Source organism: Oncorhynchus nerka, linkage group LG11 (assembly GCF_034236695.1).
Source record: "Oncorhynchus nerka isolate Pitt River linkage group LG11, Oner_Uvic_2.0, whole genome shotgun sequence".
Lineage (NCBI taxonomy): Eukaryota > Metazoa > Chordata > Actinopteri > Salmoniformes > Salmonidae > Oncorhynchus > Oncorhynchus nerka.
This window is the reverse complement of record NC_088406.1, coordinates 58,006,353-58,023,991: the sequence shown is the minus strand read 5'-3', so window position 1 is coordinate 58,023,991 and position 17,639 is coordinate 58,006,353. Positions and strand designations below refer to the sequence as shown.

General features: G+C 42.2%; 1 protein-coding gene across 2 annotated transcripts in view; it reads left to right on the top strand.

The window, feature by feature from the left end:
• The window catches only part of acsl1a (acyl-CoA synthetase long chain family member 1a), a 57,692-nt gene that overhangs the window by 28,832 nt on the left and 11,221 nt on the right, over positions 1–17,639 (top strand). Inside the window, exons 3-13 of one of the 2 annotated variants that reach the window (XM_029673394.2) lie at positions 7,806–7,920; positions 8,842–8,906; positions 9,219–9,320; positions 10,013–10,112; positions 10,710–10,885; positions 11,132–11,164; positions 11,360–11,411; positions 13,216–13,289; positions 13,917–13,994; positions 14,515–14,649; positions 15,210–15,344. In XM_029673394.2, coding sequence (XP_029529254.1) covers positions 7,806–7,920; positions 8,842–8,906; positions 9,219–9,320; positions 10,013–10,112; positions 10,710–10,885; positions 11,132–11,164; positions 11,360–11,411; positions 13,216–13,289; positions 13,917–13,994; positions 14,515–14,649; positions 15,210–15,344 — 1,065 coding nt within the window. Of the gene's footprint in view, positions 1–7,805; positions 7,921–8,841; positions 8,907–9,218; positions 9,321–10,012; positions 10,113–10,709; positions 10,886–11,131; positions 11,165–11,359; positions 11,412–13,215; positions 13,290–13,796; positions 13,875–13,916; positions 13,995–14,514; positions 14,650–15,209; positions 15,345–17,639 lie in introns of both variants that reach the window. The other variant, XM_029673393.2, reaches the window with a different exon arrangement.

The window sequence follows — 17,639 nt, the reverse complement described above, 5'->3', positions numbered from 1 at the left end:
TGGGTGTGTGAGTGAGTGCACACACCCTGGTGTTGGCAGTGGGAAGACTTGAGAAATCTGTTCCTGCTCTGACCTACGTAAACACAAGAAGTTCTTTACTGTGCCAGCACTGCATTCCTACAGTCCTCATCTGTTATTGTGTGTGTGTGTTGACGACAATGAAAATGTGTAATAGAATTGTTGTGTAATGAAAAACACTAGTGTCTGCGTTCTTTCAGCCAGCCCTCTATTCAACGTACAATACAAAGTCATTATGCAGGCCGATACTCATATCATGATTCATTACTAATGGTAAATACTAGGGTGGGGGCAGTCTTCTCTTCTAGCATCTGCTGCCTGTTTTTCTATGTGAAGTTTGAAAAGGTAAAAAGTCCGTCTTTGTCTTGCTTGAGAAGATGTAGCAGTGGTTTGAACACACATACACAAACCCTAATGATATACAGTTCTCAAAGCTGGTCCCAGGAGGACCAGAGAGTAGGGTGTAATTACACTCTAGACACTGATCTTGGGTCTGTTTAGCATTTTCCCTAGAAATGTTTAAGGTTAGGATTGGGTGAGAGGAAGCTGATCCTAGATCTGTACCTTGAGGAAACTTCACCCAGAGTGGAGAATCGGAGAGAGACCACACTGTAACTGGGCCTGTCAGCATGGGCCCCTTTGTCACCATGACAACCATCTAGGCTGTCTTCTATTCGAGAAATAGCCACCACTCCTCACTCACCCCCTCTGTCCTTGTTCACTCCACTTCACCCAGCTACAACTTGCCTCTTCTCTGCCCCCCTTCACTCACACTCATTCGCTGTGAGTGGAAGGTGACCAGTTTCTCTAACCTCAGCCACCCCAGGTAGCCTAGCTAGCTTTACCCTAGCTTTATTTAGTCATTTAAGATCCTCAAAGGGGGGGGGGGGGGGGGGGGAGTGAGCTAGGGCAGGAGGGTAGGAAACAACTTTCTGCAATGAAAAGCAGGCTTGGTGTTTTGTCTAGTGCAGCTGTGGCCAACACAGAGCACATAGCAGTTTTTAGTAGTTTTTTTTTTTTGCTCTGTGGTTGACTGCTGCAGAAACGGATTGGCCATAGGGCAGTTAAGACAAATGCCAGATGGACTGGTCCATCTTAAACCCGTGGACATTTGTAAATATAGGTTTTGCATAGAATTTTATGCTAATTTGGTTAATAATGGGGGCCCAAAGAAGAAAAAGAGAAAAATGGGCCAAAGTATCTGGTCAAATTTGGAGTTCTTGGAGGGAAATGATTGAGGAGTAGGTATTGATAGAGAGGGAAGGAGTTTGATGTACACACTGTACAGTTGCCCCACCCTTAATACTCACAACAAATAATTGTGTTCCCTAACCTTTTTATTTAACTAAATAAAACATTTAAAGAATTAAAAAATAAATGAGTATACTGATTTTTGAAATGCGCTATGTAACCAAAAGTATGTGGACACCTTGTTGAACATCTCATTGCAAAATCACGGGCATTAATATGGAGTTGGTTCCCCCTTAGTCTCCATTCTTCTGGGAAGGCTTTCCACTAGATCTTGGAACATTGCTGCGGCATTCCAATACATCTCAAAGGTGTTTGATGGGGTTGAGGTCAGGGCTCTGTGCAGGCCAGTTAAGTTCTTCCACACTGATCTCGACAAACCATTTCTGTATGGACCTCGCTTTGTGCGCTGGGGCATTGTCATGTTAAAACAGGAAAGGGTCTTTCCCAAACTGTTGCCACAAAGTTGGAAGCACAGAATTCATTGTATGCTGTAGCATTAATATTCCCCTTCACTGGAACTAACTAACCATTATTCCTCCTCCACCAAACTTTACAGTTGGCACTATGCATTCGGGCAAGTAGCGTTCTCCTGGCATCGGCCAAACCAAGATTTGTCCGTCTGACTGCCAGAGGATGAAGAGTGATTCATCACCCCAGAGAACGTGTTTCCGGTCCCGTTCTGCGAGCTTGTGTTTCCTTCCACTTCGCGGCTGAGCCGCTGTTGCTCCTAGACATTTCCACTTGACAATAAGAGCACTTACTGTTGGCTGGGCCAGCTTTGGTAGGACATTAATGTAAATGACTTGTTGGAAAGGTGGCACCCTAGGACAGTGCCACGTTGAAAGTCACTGAGCTCTTCAGTAAGGCCATTGTACTGCCAATTTTTGGCTATGGATATTGTATGGCTGTGTGTTTTTGATTTTGATACACTTCTCAGCAATGGGTGTTGCTGAAATGGCCAAATCCACTCATTTGAAGGGGTATCCACATACGTGTTTGTGCGTATAGTGCCTTCCGAAAATATTCAGACCCCTTGATTTTTTTCACATCTTGTTTTCGTTACAGCCTTATTTCAATATGGATTATAAAAAACCCTCAGCAATCTACACACAATACCTCATAATGACAACTTGAGAATGGGTTTTTATAAATTGTTGCTAATTAATTATTTAAAAAAATCCATATTTACTTAAGTATTCAGACCCTTTTCTATGGGACTTGAAATTTGATCTCCGGTGGATCCTGTTTCCATTGATCATGCTTGAGATGTTCCTACAACTTGATTGGAGTCCACCTGTGGTAACTTCAATTCATTGGACATGATTTGGAAAGGCACACACCTGTCTACATAAGGTCACACAGTTGACAGTGCATGTCAGCGCAAAAACCAAGCCATGATGTCGAAGGAATTGTCCATAGAGCTACGAGACAGGGTTGTGTCAAGACACAGATCTGGGGATGGGTACCAAAAAATGTCTGCAGCATTGAAGGTCCCAAGAACACAGTGGCCTCATCATACTTAAATGGAAGAAGTTTGGAACCACCAAGGCTCTTCCTAGAGCTGGCCGCCCAGCCAAACTGAGCAATCGGGGGTGAAGGGCCTTGGTCAGGGAGGTCACTCGGACAGAGCACTAGATTTAGTCTGCAGCGCTCCACCAATCAGGCCTCTATGGTAGAGTGGCCAGACTGAAGCCACTCCTCAATAAAAGGCACATGACAGCCCACTTGGAGTTCTCCAAAAGGCACCTAAAGACTTTCAGACCATGAGAAACAAAATGTTCTGTTCTGATGAAACCAAGATTCAACTCTTTCGCCTGAATGCTAAGCGTCACGACTGGAGGAAACCTGGCACCATTCCTACGGTAAAGCATGGTGGTGGCAGCATGCTGTGGGGATGTTTTTCAGGGACTGGGAGACTAGTCGGGATCAAGGGACAGCTGAACAGAGCAAAGTACAGAGATCCTTGATGAAAACCTGCTCAGGACCTCAGACTGGGGCGAAGGTTCACCTTCCAACAGACAACGACCCTAAGCACACAGCCAAGAAAACGCAGGAGTGGCTTTGGGACTATTCTCAATGCCCTTGATTGGCCCAGCCAGAGCCTGGTCTTGAACCTCTCTGTGAGACCTGAAAATAGCTGTGCAGCGACGCTCCCCATCCAACCTGACAGAGCTTGAGAGGCTCTGCAGAAAAGAATGGGAGAAACTTCCCAAATACAGGTGTACCAAGCTTGTAACGTCATATCCCAGAAGACTCGAGGCTGTAGTTGCTGACAAAGGTGCTTCAACAAAGTACTGTGTAATATATCAATTTTTTATATTTGTTATAAATTTACACTTTTGCTTTGTCATTATGGGTGTGTGTAGATTTAGGGGGGGAATTAATTAATTTTATTTTTTAGAATAAGGTGTAAGAATGTGAAAAGTCAAGGGGTCTGAATACTTTCCGAATGCACTGTATAATGTATGTTCAAAGATTCATCCACCCAGGACTTATCCATCAACATTGCAGAATATGCATTGTAAGTCACAGGCTTCATTAGGAAATGTGTTGCTTATACCCACAATAACAATCCGGACATCCTACCCCAACCAAAAACCCTGAATAAATTAAGATATCTGTACAATGCTGAGAGCTTGTTCTGCAGGGGTCAATGTCAGCAGAACGAACCCCAATGACTCGTACAAGGCAAGCAGTTAAGAGCTCTGTAAATCTATTAGGGCCGCAAAAAAACAACACATATGTTCGACAGCTAACTCTTGTCGCATGTGGTAAGGACTACAAGACTACAAAAGCATATCCATCTGTGCGGTTCCCATAGAAGCCTCCCTCTCAGACAAGCTTAACACAGTCTATGGTCAATTTGAGACAGAAAATACCGAGCCATCCTGGAAGACTCTCGCTGCTCCGGATGTCCAGATGCTTTTGTTCACCGAGGCTGACGTGAGAAACTCTCGAATGAATGAATAAATACTCAGTCGCCTGTCATGATGGCTTCCCTGGCCAGTGTGTGCAGACCAGCTGGTGGGTGTCTTCTCTGACATTTTCAACCTGTCCCTGTCCCAGGCTATAGTGCCCACCAACTTTAAGGAGGCAACCATTGTCCCGGTGCCCAAAGAAAAACTAGGTGACATGCCCAAGACTCTCGCCCCATTGCACTCACCTCCGTCATTAAGTGCTTCGAGTGGCTGGTCATGGCCCACATCAAGGCCAGAATGCCAGGCACACTCCAATTTGCCTACTGCTCCAACAGATCCACAGAAGATGGCTTTTTCATTGCTATTTACATGACAATAACACATCTGGACAAGATTAACTCCTGTGTGAGAATGCTGCTCATTGACTACAGTTCAGCATTCAACACTATTGTTCCCACCAAGCTCAGAATCCTGGGTCTGGACACCACCCTCTACAACTGGATCCTGGACTTCCTGACCGACAGGTAGACCACAAGCTGTGAGGATCAGCAACAATATCCCCTACACACGGACTCTTGAAGCAGCGGCCCACCAGGGGTGTGTTCTCAGTGTTCACCCACAACTGCGTGGGTTTGCACGACACCAATTCCATCAAGTTTGCTGACGACACCATGGTTGTAGGCCTGAACCAACAACAAATCAACAAAGCCTATAGGGAGGAGGTGAGCTGGCGTTGTCATTACACCAAACTCTCCCTCAACGTCAGCAAAACAAAGGAGTTGATTCTTGACTTCAGGAAGCAGAAGAGGAAACATGCCCCAATCCACATCAACGGGACTGCAGTAGAGTCATATGTTTAAGTTCCTCAGTGTCCACATCACCGAGAACTTGCCATGGACCAATAACAACATCACTCTATGCGAGAGGGCGCAACAGCATCTCTCCTTCCTAAGGCAGCTGAAGAAATTTGGCATGCCGCCCTGGGTCCTCTCCAAATACTACCACGGCACCATTTTAACATACTGACAGGTTGCACCATGGCCTGGTGGACAGAGCAATTCCTGTACGAGTGCAAGGCCCTCCAGTGGGTGGTGAAGACGGCCCAGTACATCACTGGGACCGTGCTCCCACACATCCAGGACATCTACTCAAAACGGTGCATGAGGAAGGCACTCGTATCAAGGACTCTCACAACCCCAGCCACAAGCTGTTCTCTCCCTTAGTCTCCCCGACAGTATCGACGCATGAGGTCTGGTCCCAACAGGCTCAGAAGCTCGAAAAGCCATCGGACTGCTGAACACTTGAACTGGACTGACAACCTGCTCTGATTTATACGCAACATAACACACACACACACCCCTTTTGCCCTCAGAACAGCCTCAGTTAGTTGGGGCAGGGACTCTACAAGGTGTGGAAAGCGTTCCACAGGGATGCTGGCCCATGTTGACGCCAATGCTTCCCACAGTTGTCTCAAGTTGGCTGTATGTCCTTTGGGTGGAGGACCATTCTTGATACACACGGGAAACTGTTGAGTGTGGAAAAACCCCGCAGCATTGTAGTTCTTGACACAAATCGATACGCCTGGCACCTACCATACCCTGTTCAAAGCACTTAAATATTTTGTCCTGGCAATTCAACCTCTAAATGGCACACACGCACAATCCATGTCTCCGTTGTCTCAAGGCTTAAAAATCCTTCTTTAACCTGTCTCTTCCCCTTCATCTACACTGATTGAAGTGAATTTATTAAGGGATCATAGCATTCACCTGGTCAGTCTGTCATGGAAAGAGCAGGTGTTAATGTTTTTGTGTGCTCCATTCATGCAGTTTATATTCATGCTACACTCACAGATCACAAATACTGCTACCAGGCTCTATTTATACTGCTCAATATATATACTTGCACATCCTTCTCCAATACACATGTAAATATTGGACTAAATTGTGCCTTCCTGTATTATACTTTCTGTTCATATTCTTATCTTTTATTGTTTACTAGTTGAAGGAACATGCAAGTAAGCATTTCGTTAGATGTATAACACAGGTTTCCCATACATATGACTAATAATGTGTACCCATGCTATTTGGGGCATGCTAACATGGGTCCTAACATACATATTGTTTTGCATCAAACCATGCTACAGCTGTAGCCAAGTAAATAACCTGAAATCTGTGCTGAATCTTTTGCTCCATGGAATACTTTTTACGTATCCATAAGACAGGTTGTGTGTGTGTGACCGAACTGCCATTATAATTATGACACACAACCACGATGATCAAGTTTCTCTGTGTCTCTGTCTGTCAAGTCAGCCTGAATGGTCTCATTGTGACCGAAATAGGATCTGGGGAGTGCCTTTGGATGTTTGGCTTATTTCTTAAAGCTACATAAAAGCAATTCCTGAGTGCAGCAGCTAGGCCACTTGCAACATGTTAACACAAGGGTTACACAGAGGGCATGACACCATTTACTCCATTTTAGTTAAGACATGAGACATTTGTTCATGGTTGGTTTGAATGCAGGAGGTTAAGTGTGGAATTATGAAATATGTATTCAAAATCTTCGTTAAAAATATTTCTTTCTACCTTTTTTTTTCCAGACTAACATTTTTATTTCTATAACCATGGTTTTTGGGACACCACACACACACACATTAAGCAAGCATTTTCTTCCTGCCTAGCAGTAACACTTTCATTTCAATCGATCCAGCCCTTGATTCATTGAATCAGGTGTGTTCATACAGTGTTGAACAAAAGCCAGCACATCCTGTGGGCCCCAGGACCAAGATTGAATAAAACTGCTCTCATTGAGTAATGGGCAATGAATCTTCCCCCTGCAAGAACTGGTGTGGATGCATGCCTTTGTTCCAGCCAAGCAGTTACTATTCTACTAATCACCTAACCATAATCTTCAATTAAGAATTTGGTTATTTGAATTAGGTGTGTTGCTGCTTGGCTAGAACAGAATTCTGTACACACACCAGCCCTCATCGGGTAAGACTGCCCTGTCCACCCCATATTGCCTGCTAATCTGGATTTCTTTTAGCTAAATATGCAGGTTTAAAAATATATACCTGTGTATTGATTTTAAGAAAGGCGTTTATGGTTAGGTACACGTTGGCGCAACCCAACGACAGTCCTTTTTCACGAATGCGATTTATATGTAACGCATGACACGCTAGATAAAGTAGTAATATGTGTATGTGTAGTTTGTTTTTTTATAAGAAGTTTAATGCTAGCTAGCAACTTACCTTGGCTTCTTACTGCATTCACGTAACAGGCAGGCTCCTCGTGGAGTGCAATGAGAGGCAGGTGGTTAGAGCGTTGGACTAGTTAACCGTAAGGTTGCAAGATTGAATCCCTGAGCTGACAAGGTAAAAATCTGTCGTTCTGCCCCTGAACAAGGCAGTTGACCCACCGTTCCTAGGCCGTCATTTTAAATAAGTATGTGTTTTTAACTGACTTGCCTAGTTAAATAAAGATTTTTTTTTTGCCAAATCGGTGTCCAAAAATACAGATTTCCGATTTATTATGAAAACTTGGAATCGGCCCTAATTAATCGGTCGACCTCTATTTCAAAATGTTCTTAAGACCCAACTTAACTATGTCTCTCTCCTCACAGGGTGACGGTTACGTCAGGCGGTCTATTCTGAATAACGATGATGAGCACATGACACACTACTACAGTGACGCGCGGACCATGTACGAAGTATTCCTCCGAGGCCTGCGGGTGTCCAGTGAGTACTCTTCAACAAACACAACGGTTTCTTTTTTTTGGTGGGGTGTATTTTTTAAAATCTTATCTTTATTTAGTTGATGCATAGACTCAAAGGACAACAGGCATGCAGCCACAGACAAGTCAGTCTTAATAGTAAGCAACCTTATTAGTAAATCAATATTTTGATAGTTCATTTGAGTAATATACAGTTGAGGGAGATGTATGTTATGCTGATAAATAGTCTGTATATATTGCAAAAACATGGCAAGGTAAACTACAACACAATGATTTGATGGTAATGTGCCTAATTCAATTGAAATCACCACATGCAATATTATACAGTTATCATCGTCTGAAACTCTACCTCTAGGAATTTAGGGTTTCTTAACTTTTTTCATTAAAGTTGTTCTACTAAAACTGTCTGCATCATGCTATTATTTTCAGCAGCACACTATTGGGATGTGTGCATTATTCTCTGCAAGATTAGTGCAATTCTGCCGACCTATGGTTGTAACCAGACCTAGGTTCAAATACTATTTGTTATCTTTCAAATACTTTTTGAAGGTGAGCTTTTGTCACCTGGAGCGCCAGATGGAAGGATTTGTATTCTATTGGTTCCATTGTGCCAGGCAAGCTCAATCAAGCACTGACAAAAATGAGTTTGAATAGTATTTTAACCCTGGTCTGGTTCTAACTGACTTATTATAAAATCAACTTGTATTGGTCGCGTACACATATTTGCACATTATCGCAGGTGCAGCAAAATGTTTATGTTCCCGAGGGCCAACACTGGAGTAATAATGAACAATGTAAACAAAATTCTACAACTTTTGTATTAAGTTGTGAGAAGAATATCGTATAAGGACCATCGTTTTCCATCAGTAAGCATTTAGAGAACCGCAGTGTTGTCGTCACAAGGGCACTGTCTTTTACTTTCCAGATGATGGGCCCTGTCTAGGATCACGAAAACCCAACCAGCCTTACGAGTGGCTGTCATACCGAGAGGTGAGCTATACTGCCATTTTTTTAGATGGAAAAGGTAGTTCCAGTTGGCTTCTCTTTGAGCAACGGACTTTAGACATTTTATAGCTAATTTGGTTAATTAGTTCGTTCTTCAGGCAGTTTTTTTTAAACAATTAACTGAATAGGATATATACGCCATTAACAAATGAGAGATTTGCATAGTGCCCATCTTTATATAGATGTTTTACTTTTTTATCTTTGTAATTCATAATGAATTCCCTCAAACCGGTATGGGTCATATGATTGTTCAAATGGGGAAAAGTAAGAGCGTCTTTTGCTATTTGTTTTGTGAAGGTTGCAGACAAAGCAGAGTGCATTGGCTCGGCTCTCCTCCACAGGGGGCACTCCCAGACTGGAGACAAGCATATCGGCATCTTTTCCCAGAACAGGCCAGAGGTAAGAGGAATGAGCAGCAACAATTCTTTATCTCCCTCTTTCTTGCACACTCTTCCTTTTACTTGTGCGCACATCCCCTTTTACATATAGGCCTGTTTTAAGGCCGGTCCTCACTAGACATCGCCAGCAACAACGTCGCCTATGGGCACAAACCCACCGTCGCTGGACCGGACTGGCAAAAAGTGCTCTTCACTGACGAGTCGTGTTTATCGTCATGGAATGAGCTTTACACAGAGACCTGTACTCTGGAGCGGGATCGAGGTGGAGTGTCTGTCATGGTCTGTGGAGGTGTGTCACAGTATCATCGGACTGAGCTTGTTGTCATTGCAGGCAATCAACGCTGTGCGTTACAGGGAAGGCAACTTCCAGGTGCCTTGGTGGAAGAGTGAGGTAACATCTCACAGCAAGAACTGGCAAATCTGGTGCAGTCCATGAGGAGGAGATGCACTGCAGTACTTATGTGACTGGTGGCCCATCAGATACTGTCTGTGTAGTTCGTTTGTTGAATCTTATGTTCATACAAATACTTAGACATGTTAAGTTTGCTGAAAATAAATGCAGTTGACAGTGAGGACGTTTCTTTTTTTGCTGAGTCTAGTATATGCTTTTAGCAAGAACGATTTCAGACCTCTGCGTCAAACCTTGATCAAATTTTACCCCTGTACTGATGTTATCCATGTCCTCTCCTACAGTGGACCATTTCAGAGCTGGCCTGTTACACATACTCCCTGGTGTGTGTACCACTGTATGACACGCTAGGCCTTGAGGCCATTGAATACATCATCGACCAAGGTATGTCACAAGGCAACCACAAACACCATTTGGAACAAGGTCACAAAAGTGCGGGCTGATATCCAAAGTCGACCCCTAGACTTTTCCTTAGAAATAGAATAACTAAGGGGCTTTTCCTGTTCTAGTTATTCTATTTTACTCATGGGTACCACACACACAATATTCTATATTACAGATCTACATGTGCGAAGGGGCTACAGTAGCTCCATTCCACACTGGCAAATGTGTCTCTTGGCTTCCTCACCAGCTGTAGAATGATTTGTTTATGGTATAGAAGTTTTGTGTCAAATATTTGTTTATGATATAGAAGTTATTATTTCAAACATTACTTTAGATTGTCATATAAACTTATGAAGCATTATGATACACTGAAATCTCACAATAACACTGAAAATGTAAAAGAGTTTATGCAGATTACATGTCATTAGATGACAAGTCATGGTTATGTCACTACTTGTAGGCATTATACAAGAACGTTCAATTAATGTGTAACTAAATTAATTTCTCAGGACAAAAGACAGGACTATACCTCGACCGTCACGGAACATAAAAAAATAAGTTGACAATAAATAACCCAGTGCCATCCCATGTTTTCAGCCGCCATCTCTACGGTGATCTGCGACTTGGCGGAGAAAGCGCGGCTCATCCTGGACTGCGTGAGCGGCAAGGAGCACACATTGAAGACCATCGTGCTCATGGAGGCCTTTGACGAGGAGCTGATGGCCCGCGGGCAGCAGAGCAGCATCGAGATCCTTAGCCTGAAGGATGTGGAGGTAAGCTCTAAAATGTGATGTACTTCTATGTTTGCAGTATTCCCGTTTAGCCAAGGCTCTTATCCAGAGGCTCATTGAGAGAACCAGCTTGTTCGAGCAGGGTCCTCATTTTGATCTTTTCTCTAGTTTTGTTTAGTTCTGCTTATCCCAGATATGTTTTCTTATGTTAGAGCTGATGTTTCAATGCGGGAAAAAATGTAACTGAATTGTGTCATATTTTCTTTACTGTTCCATTGTCACCCTCAGGCTGTTGGCAAGGCCCACCACCACCAGCCATTGGTGAGTAGGACTGTTCAAATCCATATTGCGGTTCTTTCAAACAGTGGTGATTTAATGAATCCCAAAGAAACAAATATAAGTAGTAGGTTATTACTGTCTTTACTATGTTATTTGTTTGTGAATATCTGGTATGTCTGTACTGTTAAAATAACGTGCTACTAGTTCGCTCTTAAATCTCTTTGTGGTCTGCTATAGCCCCCAACACCAGAGGACCTGGCACTCATCTGCTTCACTAGTGGAACCACAGGTGTGTGTGCATTAATTCTGCCTTCATGTCATTACTCGGTATTTCAGAATTTGCATATCCCACATTAAAACAATCAAATGTATTTTATAAAGCTTTTTATTTTTTTTACATCGGTAGTTGTCACAAATGGCTTTATAGCTTCTACCCCAAGGCATAAGACTGCTGAAGAAATTAATTAAATTGCCACCTGGACTATTTGCATTGCCCCCCCCCCCCCCCCGTTGTTTTACACTGCTGCTATTCGCTGTTTATTATCAATGCATAGTCACTTTACCCCTACCTACATGTACAAATGACCCAATCCTACTTGAGTAAAAGTCTAGAAGTATTTGGTTTTCAATATACTTAAGTAGCAAAAATACATGTAATTGATCAAATATACATCAGGGTCAAGTGTTAATAATTTCAAATTCCTTATATTACGCAAACCAGACAGAACCATGTTTACATTTTTTAAAATTTACACATAGCCAGGGGCACACTCCAACGCTTAGACATAATTTACAAATAAATTACAAGATTGTGAATTGAACCATTTATGTCCTGCTAAGCATTCAAAATGTCAGGGAAAATGTAAGAAGTAAAAAGTACATTTTGTTTAGGAATATAGTGAAGTAAAAGTTGTCCCAAATATAAATAGTCAAGTACAGATACGACCAAGTAAAAATACTACACCACTGGAAATTACCTCAACTAACCTTTACCCCTGCCCATTGACTCGTTACCGGTACCCCTTCATATAGCCTCGTTATTACTTTATATTTGATTTTAGTAAATATTTTCTTAATTCTATTTCTTGAACTGCATTGTTGGTTAAGGACTTGTAAGTAAGCATTTCACGGTAAGGTCTACCTACACCTGTTGTATTCGGCGCATGTGACAAATAAAATATGAATTGATTTGAGATACCCATCCTAAAATGGTCATTGGGGGGCCTGCTCTGGCCCCCCAATGGTGGAACAAACTCCCTCACGACGCCAGGACAGCGGAGTCAATCACCACCTTCCGGAGACACCTGAAACCCCACCTCTTTCAGGAATACCTAGGATAGGATAAAGTAATCCTTCTCACCCCCCCCCCCCCCTTAAAAGATTTAGATGCACTATTGTAAAGTGGCTGTTCCACTGGATGTCTTAAGGTGAACGCACCAATTTGTAAGTCGCTCTGGATAAGAGCGTCTGCTAAATGACTTAAATGTAAATGTCTAAAAGCCCATAGAATAAGAAATGCAGAGGTAGAAGCACTGTGGCCAGGAAAAACTCCTTGGAACAGGAAGAAACCTAGAGGGGTGACCAGTCCTCTTCTCGCTGTACCGGGTAGAGATTTAAGAGTACCATTTAAGTCCCGATTTTGTTTTGCCAAGATGTTCATAGGGGACCAGCAGGGTCGGAGAATAACCATAATGGCTATAGAGGGTTCAAACACTTCAAGACTCTTATGGTCAGGCTTTTCATAGTCAGGGATTCAAAGTAGAGAGAGTAGACATTTTTAAGAGTATGAACAGTCTTATTTCAAAAGCAACACAGTAGAAAAAAATAGGCCAGGACACTGACATGTATGATAGTCAAGTGTGAAGAAACACTCACTGACATACTGTGCACATGCATGATCAGAAGGATGTATGTTACACTTGGACCCTCGTGACAAGAATGATCCAGTTGATGAACTGTACTAATCCGTTTCCATGAATGGGGAGACTCCCACACACATGAATTACTGACTCTTTTTATTAGTGATATTGTGTACTGAAAACGTGAAGCATCTAACCTTCAAGATTTAATAAATGGTTTTCTTTTACTCCCAGGAAACCCAAAGGGTGGAATGCTTACACATGGCAATGTTATTGCCAATTGTGCTGCTTTCATCAAGATAACAGAGGTAAACTAACCACCCTTTTGATTAATTTGTTCCTTGAATGGCTTATCAAAGGAAGCGTAAGCATTGTGAATATCAAAAGAAATATAGGTATCGTGAAACTAAGTGTTTTCTTATAACAGTAAGTAGAATTCATTCAACCTGGTAACAATAGAAACAAGTTCTTATTTGCAATAACCCACCTGGCTTAAAAACAGCTATTTTTATCTTAACATTTTCCTCTGCTTAGATGGGCAAGTAAAACTAAATGGGCACTTTATTATGCTTAGTGTCATGTTAATATGTACTGTTGTATTCCACAATGTGTGGAAAGCTGCTATTACCAAGCCTTCTTTGCACTTCCTTACCCACCCCCCTGCTAAATGCCCTTCAAAATCCAGTCAGTTATTTTTTTTCTCGCTCTTGTTCCTCAATCTTCATGTTGACTGACTTTCCTGTCTGTCCTCTCCTATCCGTTCCCTTTTTTTTCCTTTTTCCCTTCCATATCTTTTTTCCGCTCTGTCTACTCAGAGCATACTCAAGCCCAGCACTAAGGATGTGCTCATCTCCTTCCTGCCATTGGCCCACATGTTTGAGAGGGTTTTTGAGGTAATGCAATGCCTGACGCGGGTGGGTGTGTGTCTTCCGCAGGTGCACTGCATGCTGAACCTCCACGACATTCACATGTCCTACCTACCTCTAGCACACATGTTTGAGAGGGTAGTGGAGGTACGTACTGAAACTGATAGAATGACGAGAAGCAGGAACCCCTCGTTTCATTTTACCCTTGTTAAAACTGAGACTGCAAGGATTGACCATCCATGATATCAGAATTGGAGTTTTAACCTTGTTTTGTGGCTATATAGTGTTTTGTTGACATTTTCTTTGTTTATAAACATTGGAGTAAAATAAGCTTATTTTGGATTCTGATGGGGTATGACAGTTGGACGAAGCTCATCAGGCATAAGTTACACACACGGATTCTTGAAAAATGTGTGTGTGTAGATAATTATATTTATTATAAAAGGCCAAAAATGGTTGTAGCAATTGTGGATTGCGCCCTTTTTTAAATACACTTGATGTCAAATAATTGAGCTTAGTTTGATTTAGTTTGCCCACTAACACAAAAGTGCAAACTCAAAGCTAGATCACCTAAAATGTATTGGAACATATTTGACACGTGTACTTGACAGTTAACGGACACTTCCTTTTTCATCTGCCTCCTTCTCACACCTCCACCCTTCTCCAGGGAGTGATCCTGGTGCACGGGGCACGGATTGGCTACTTCCAGGGGGACATTCGGCTCCTGATGGACGACCTGAAGACCCTGCAGCCAACAGTCTTCCCTGTCGTCCCCCGCCTGCTCAACCGCATGTTTGACAAGGTCAGATATACTGTAGACCCTGAAGGATGTTTTCAACAATAATATGACCCTATCATTTAGTACCAGTAGCTGGATTTATTTTAATGGGACATGCATAAAAGATGACTAGAAAAATGTCTTGGAATAGTTGTACATGTGTATTGAAACCTTACTTATAGCATGGGTAAGTGTAGGCAATGGTATGAAAACCAAGACTCTTCATAAACATTGCAAAGGTGGGTTGAACTGAATTTGACCACAAATGTTTCAAATAGCTCAGTGGCCTAGATTGCTTTGGGGTTTGATATATTGTTGAATACTCTCTTTTCTTTGGAGAAGGGGTGGTAGGTAGCCCAGAGGTCAGACGGGTGGACCAGTAGCTGGACAGGCACTGGTTCAAATCCTGGGCTGGGCTATAAAAGAGCAAACTGAACTGTCAACCAATGGTCTGCTGCTTTCCAGATTGTTGCTATCCATCCACTCCAGTTTTGCCCTTGATGAAGGCACAAGGTTGGGAGCTGGGCATAAGACCAATATCCTTTGCAAGATAAATAAGATTTATTTTCCTCTCTCCTTCAAAGATCTTCGGACAGGCCAACACGCCACTGAAAAGATGGCTGCTGGTTTTCGCCTCCAGGAGGAAGCATGCGGAGATGATGAATGGCATAGTCAGGAAGGACAGCTTGTGGGACAAGCTCATCTTCCAAAAAGTCCAGGTACCCATGGATAGGAACCTGATGGTCGTGCTAGAAAGGACAATGTTGACTTTAATGTTGCTACTTATATGAGCCAAGTTTTGGTTCTGGGTGAGGGTTAAGGTTAGGAACGGCAGGTAGCCTAGTGGTTAGTGTTGGGCCATGAGCCAAAATGTTGCTAGATCGAATCCCCGAGCAAGGTAAAGGTAAAAATATGTTAAATAAAAATGTTTTTTAGCATTGTTGGTATTGTAAAGATGAGGGTTAATGGTAAAAAATAATTGGTGGTAAGAAAGTGCCACACATTAGTATTTTTCATCATGGCAAATTTGTATGAAGCATTATAATGCAATACTTAAAAGGATTAGCCCCCTTTTAAAAAAACAAAAACAACATTTGCCTGAGATGACATACCCAAATCTAACTGCCTGTAGCTCAGGCCCTGAAGCAAGGATATGCATGTTTTGGTACCATTTGAAAGGAAACACTTTGAAGTTTATGGAAATGTGAAGGGAATGTAGGAGAATATAACACATTAGATCTGGTAAAATATAATACAAAGAAAAAAAGAAAATATATATATGTGTGTGTCATCTTTGAAAGGCCATGTTATTCCAGCCCAGGTGCAAATTAGATTTTGGCCACTAGATGGCATCAGTGTATGTCAAGTTTTAGCCTTATCCAATGAACCATTGCATTTCTGTTCAAAATGTTGTATCAAGACTGCCCAAATGTGCCTAATTTGTTTCTTAATAACTTTTCATGTTCAAAATTGTGCACTCTCCTCAAACAATAGTATGATATTCATTCACTGAAATAGCTACTATAAATTGGACAGTGCAGTTGGATAACAAGAATTGAATCTATCTGCCAAGATCAGATATGTCTATGTCCAGATATGTCTGTCCTGAGAAATTTTCTGGTTACTTACAACTTCATGCTAATGGCATTGGCCTATGTTAGCTCAACCGTCCCGTGGAAGGCACACCGATCCCGACTGAGTTTGATTGGGGGGAAAATGCACTAAGTAGAATCCAGAGGATAATATGTTTCCAACATCGTCCCCGATTGAATACCCCCACAGACTCCAATATCGAAAAATACTTTTATCTTAAGGTTGTCTATTGCAGTGGTTCTCATGGTTTTGCCTCTGGACCCATATTTAACCAGGTTGTCTGTCGCGACCCAGGATTTGCATTGCAAAAAATTGCTCGAAATGCAATCTGTAAAACTATACTGAACAAAAATATAGATGCAAAAATGTCATTGATTCTACTGAGTTACAGTTCAGATAAAGAAATCTGTCAATTGAAATAAATGCCCTAATCTATGGATTTTACATGACTGGGCAAGGGCACAGCCATGGTTTGGCCTGATAAGGCATAGGCCCAGCCAATCAGAATTCGTTTTTCTCTACAAAAGGGCTTTATTATAGACACACCCACTCAGACAAACCCGCAGGTGAAGAAGTCTGTGGCGGTCCTGGGCTGGTGTTACATGTGGTCTGCGGTTGTGAGTCTGGTTGGACATGCTGCCGAATAGTCTAAAACAATGTTGGATGCGGCTTATGGTAGAGAATTAACATTAATTGAACATTTCTGCAGTCAGCATGCCAATTGCATGCACCCTCAACTGCATATTTTAGTGGCCTTTTTATTGTCCTCAGCACAAGGTGGACCTGTGTAATGATCATGCTATTTTAATGAGCTTCTTGATAGCCACACCTGTCAGGTGGATGGATTAACTTTGCAAAGGGGAAATGCTCACTAACAGGGATGCGCACACAACTTGAGAGAGAGAAGCCTAATGTGTATATGGAACATTTCTGGGTTCTTTTCTCAGCTCATGAATCATGGGACCAACACTTTACATGTTACGTTTTTATATTTTTTTCTGTCTTTTAAATGCTGTATTTTCATAAAATTTCTACATTTAATATCATGGGAACAACATTCCCAACACTTTCATTGTTAGTAATGACTTTTTGCCCATATTCTTGATCAGTGACGATTTTAGCATATAAATCTTGGTGGGGCAGACACCCCACTATTTTTTTGAATGCTTGGCAGCTAAGCCGCTACACAGCACTAAACAATAGATTAATTGGACTATAATGGTGAAAGTGCCCACAATGTTAGGGCCTACAAAAAGCTGTCGCAACAGCAGTCCCAAAGTCAGGTGTAGTAGCATTGGTAAGGTTCTCTTGAACACACTGAAGTCTGAAATATCCAAGTTTCCAGTTGTTTTGAATGCAGCAGAAGTCGTGCTGGATTGACAGCATGGCCAATGTTGAATGTTTATCCTTTGAAGCTTGGA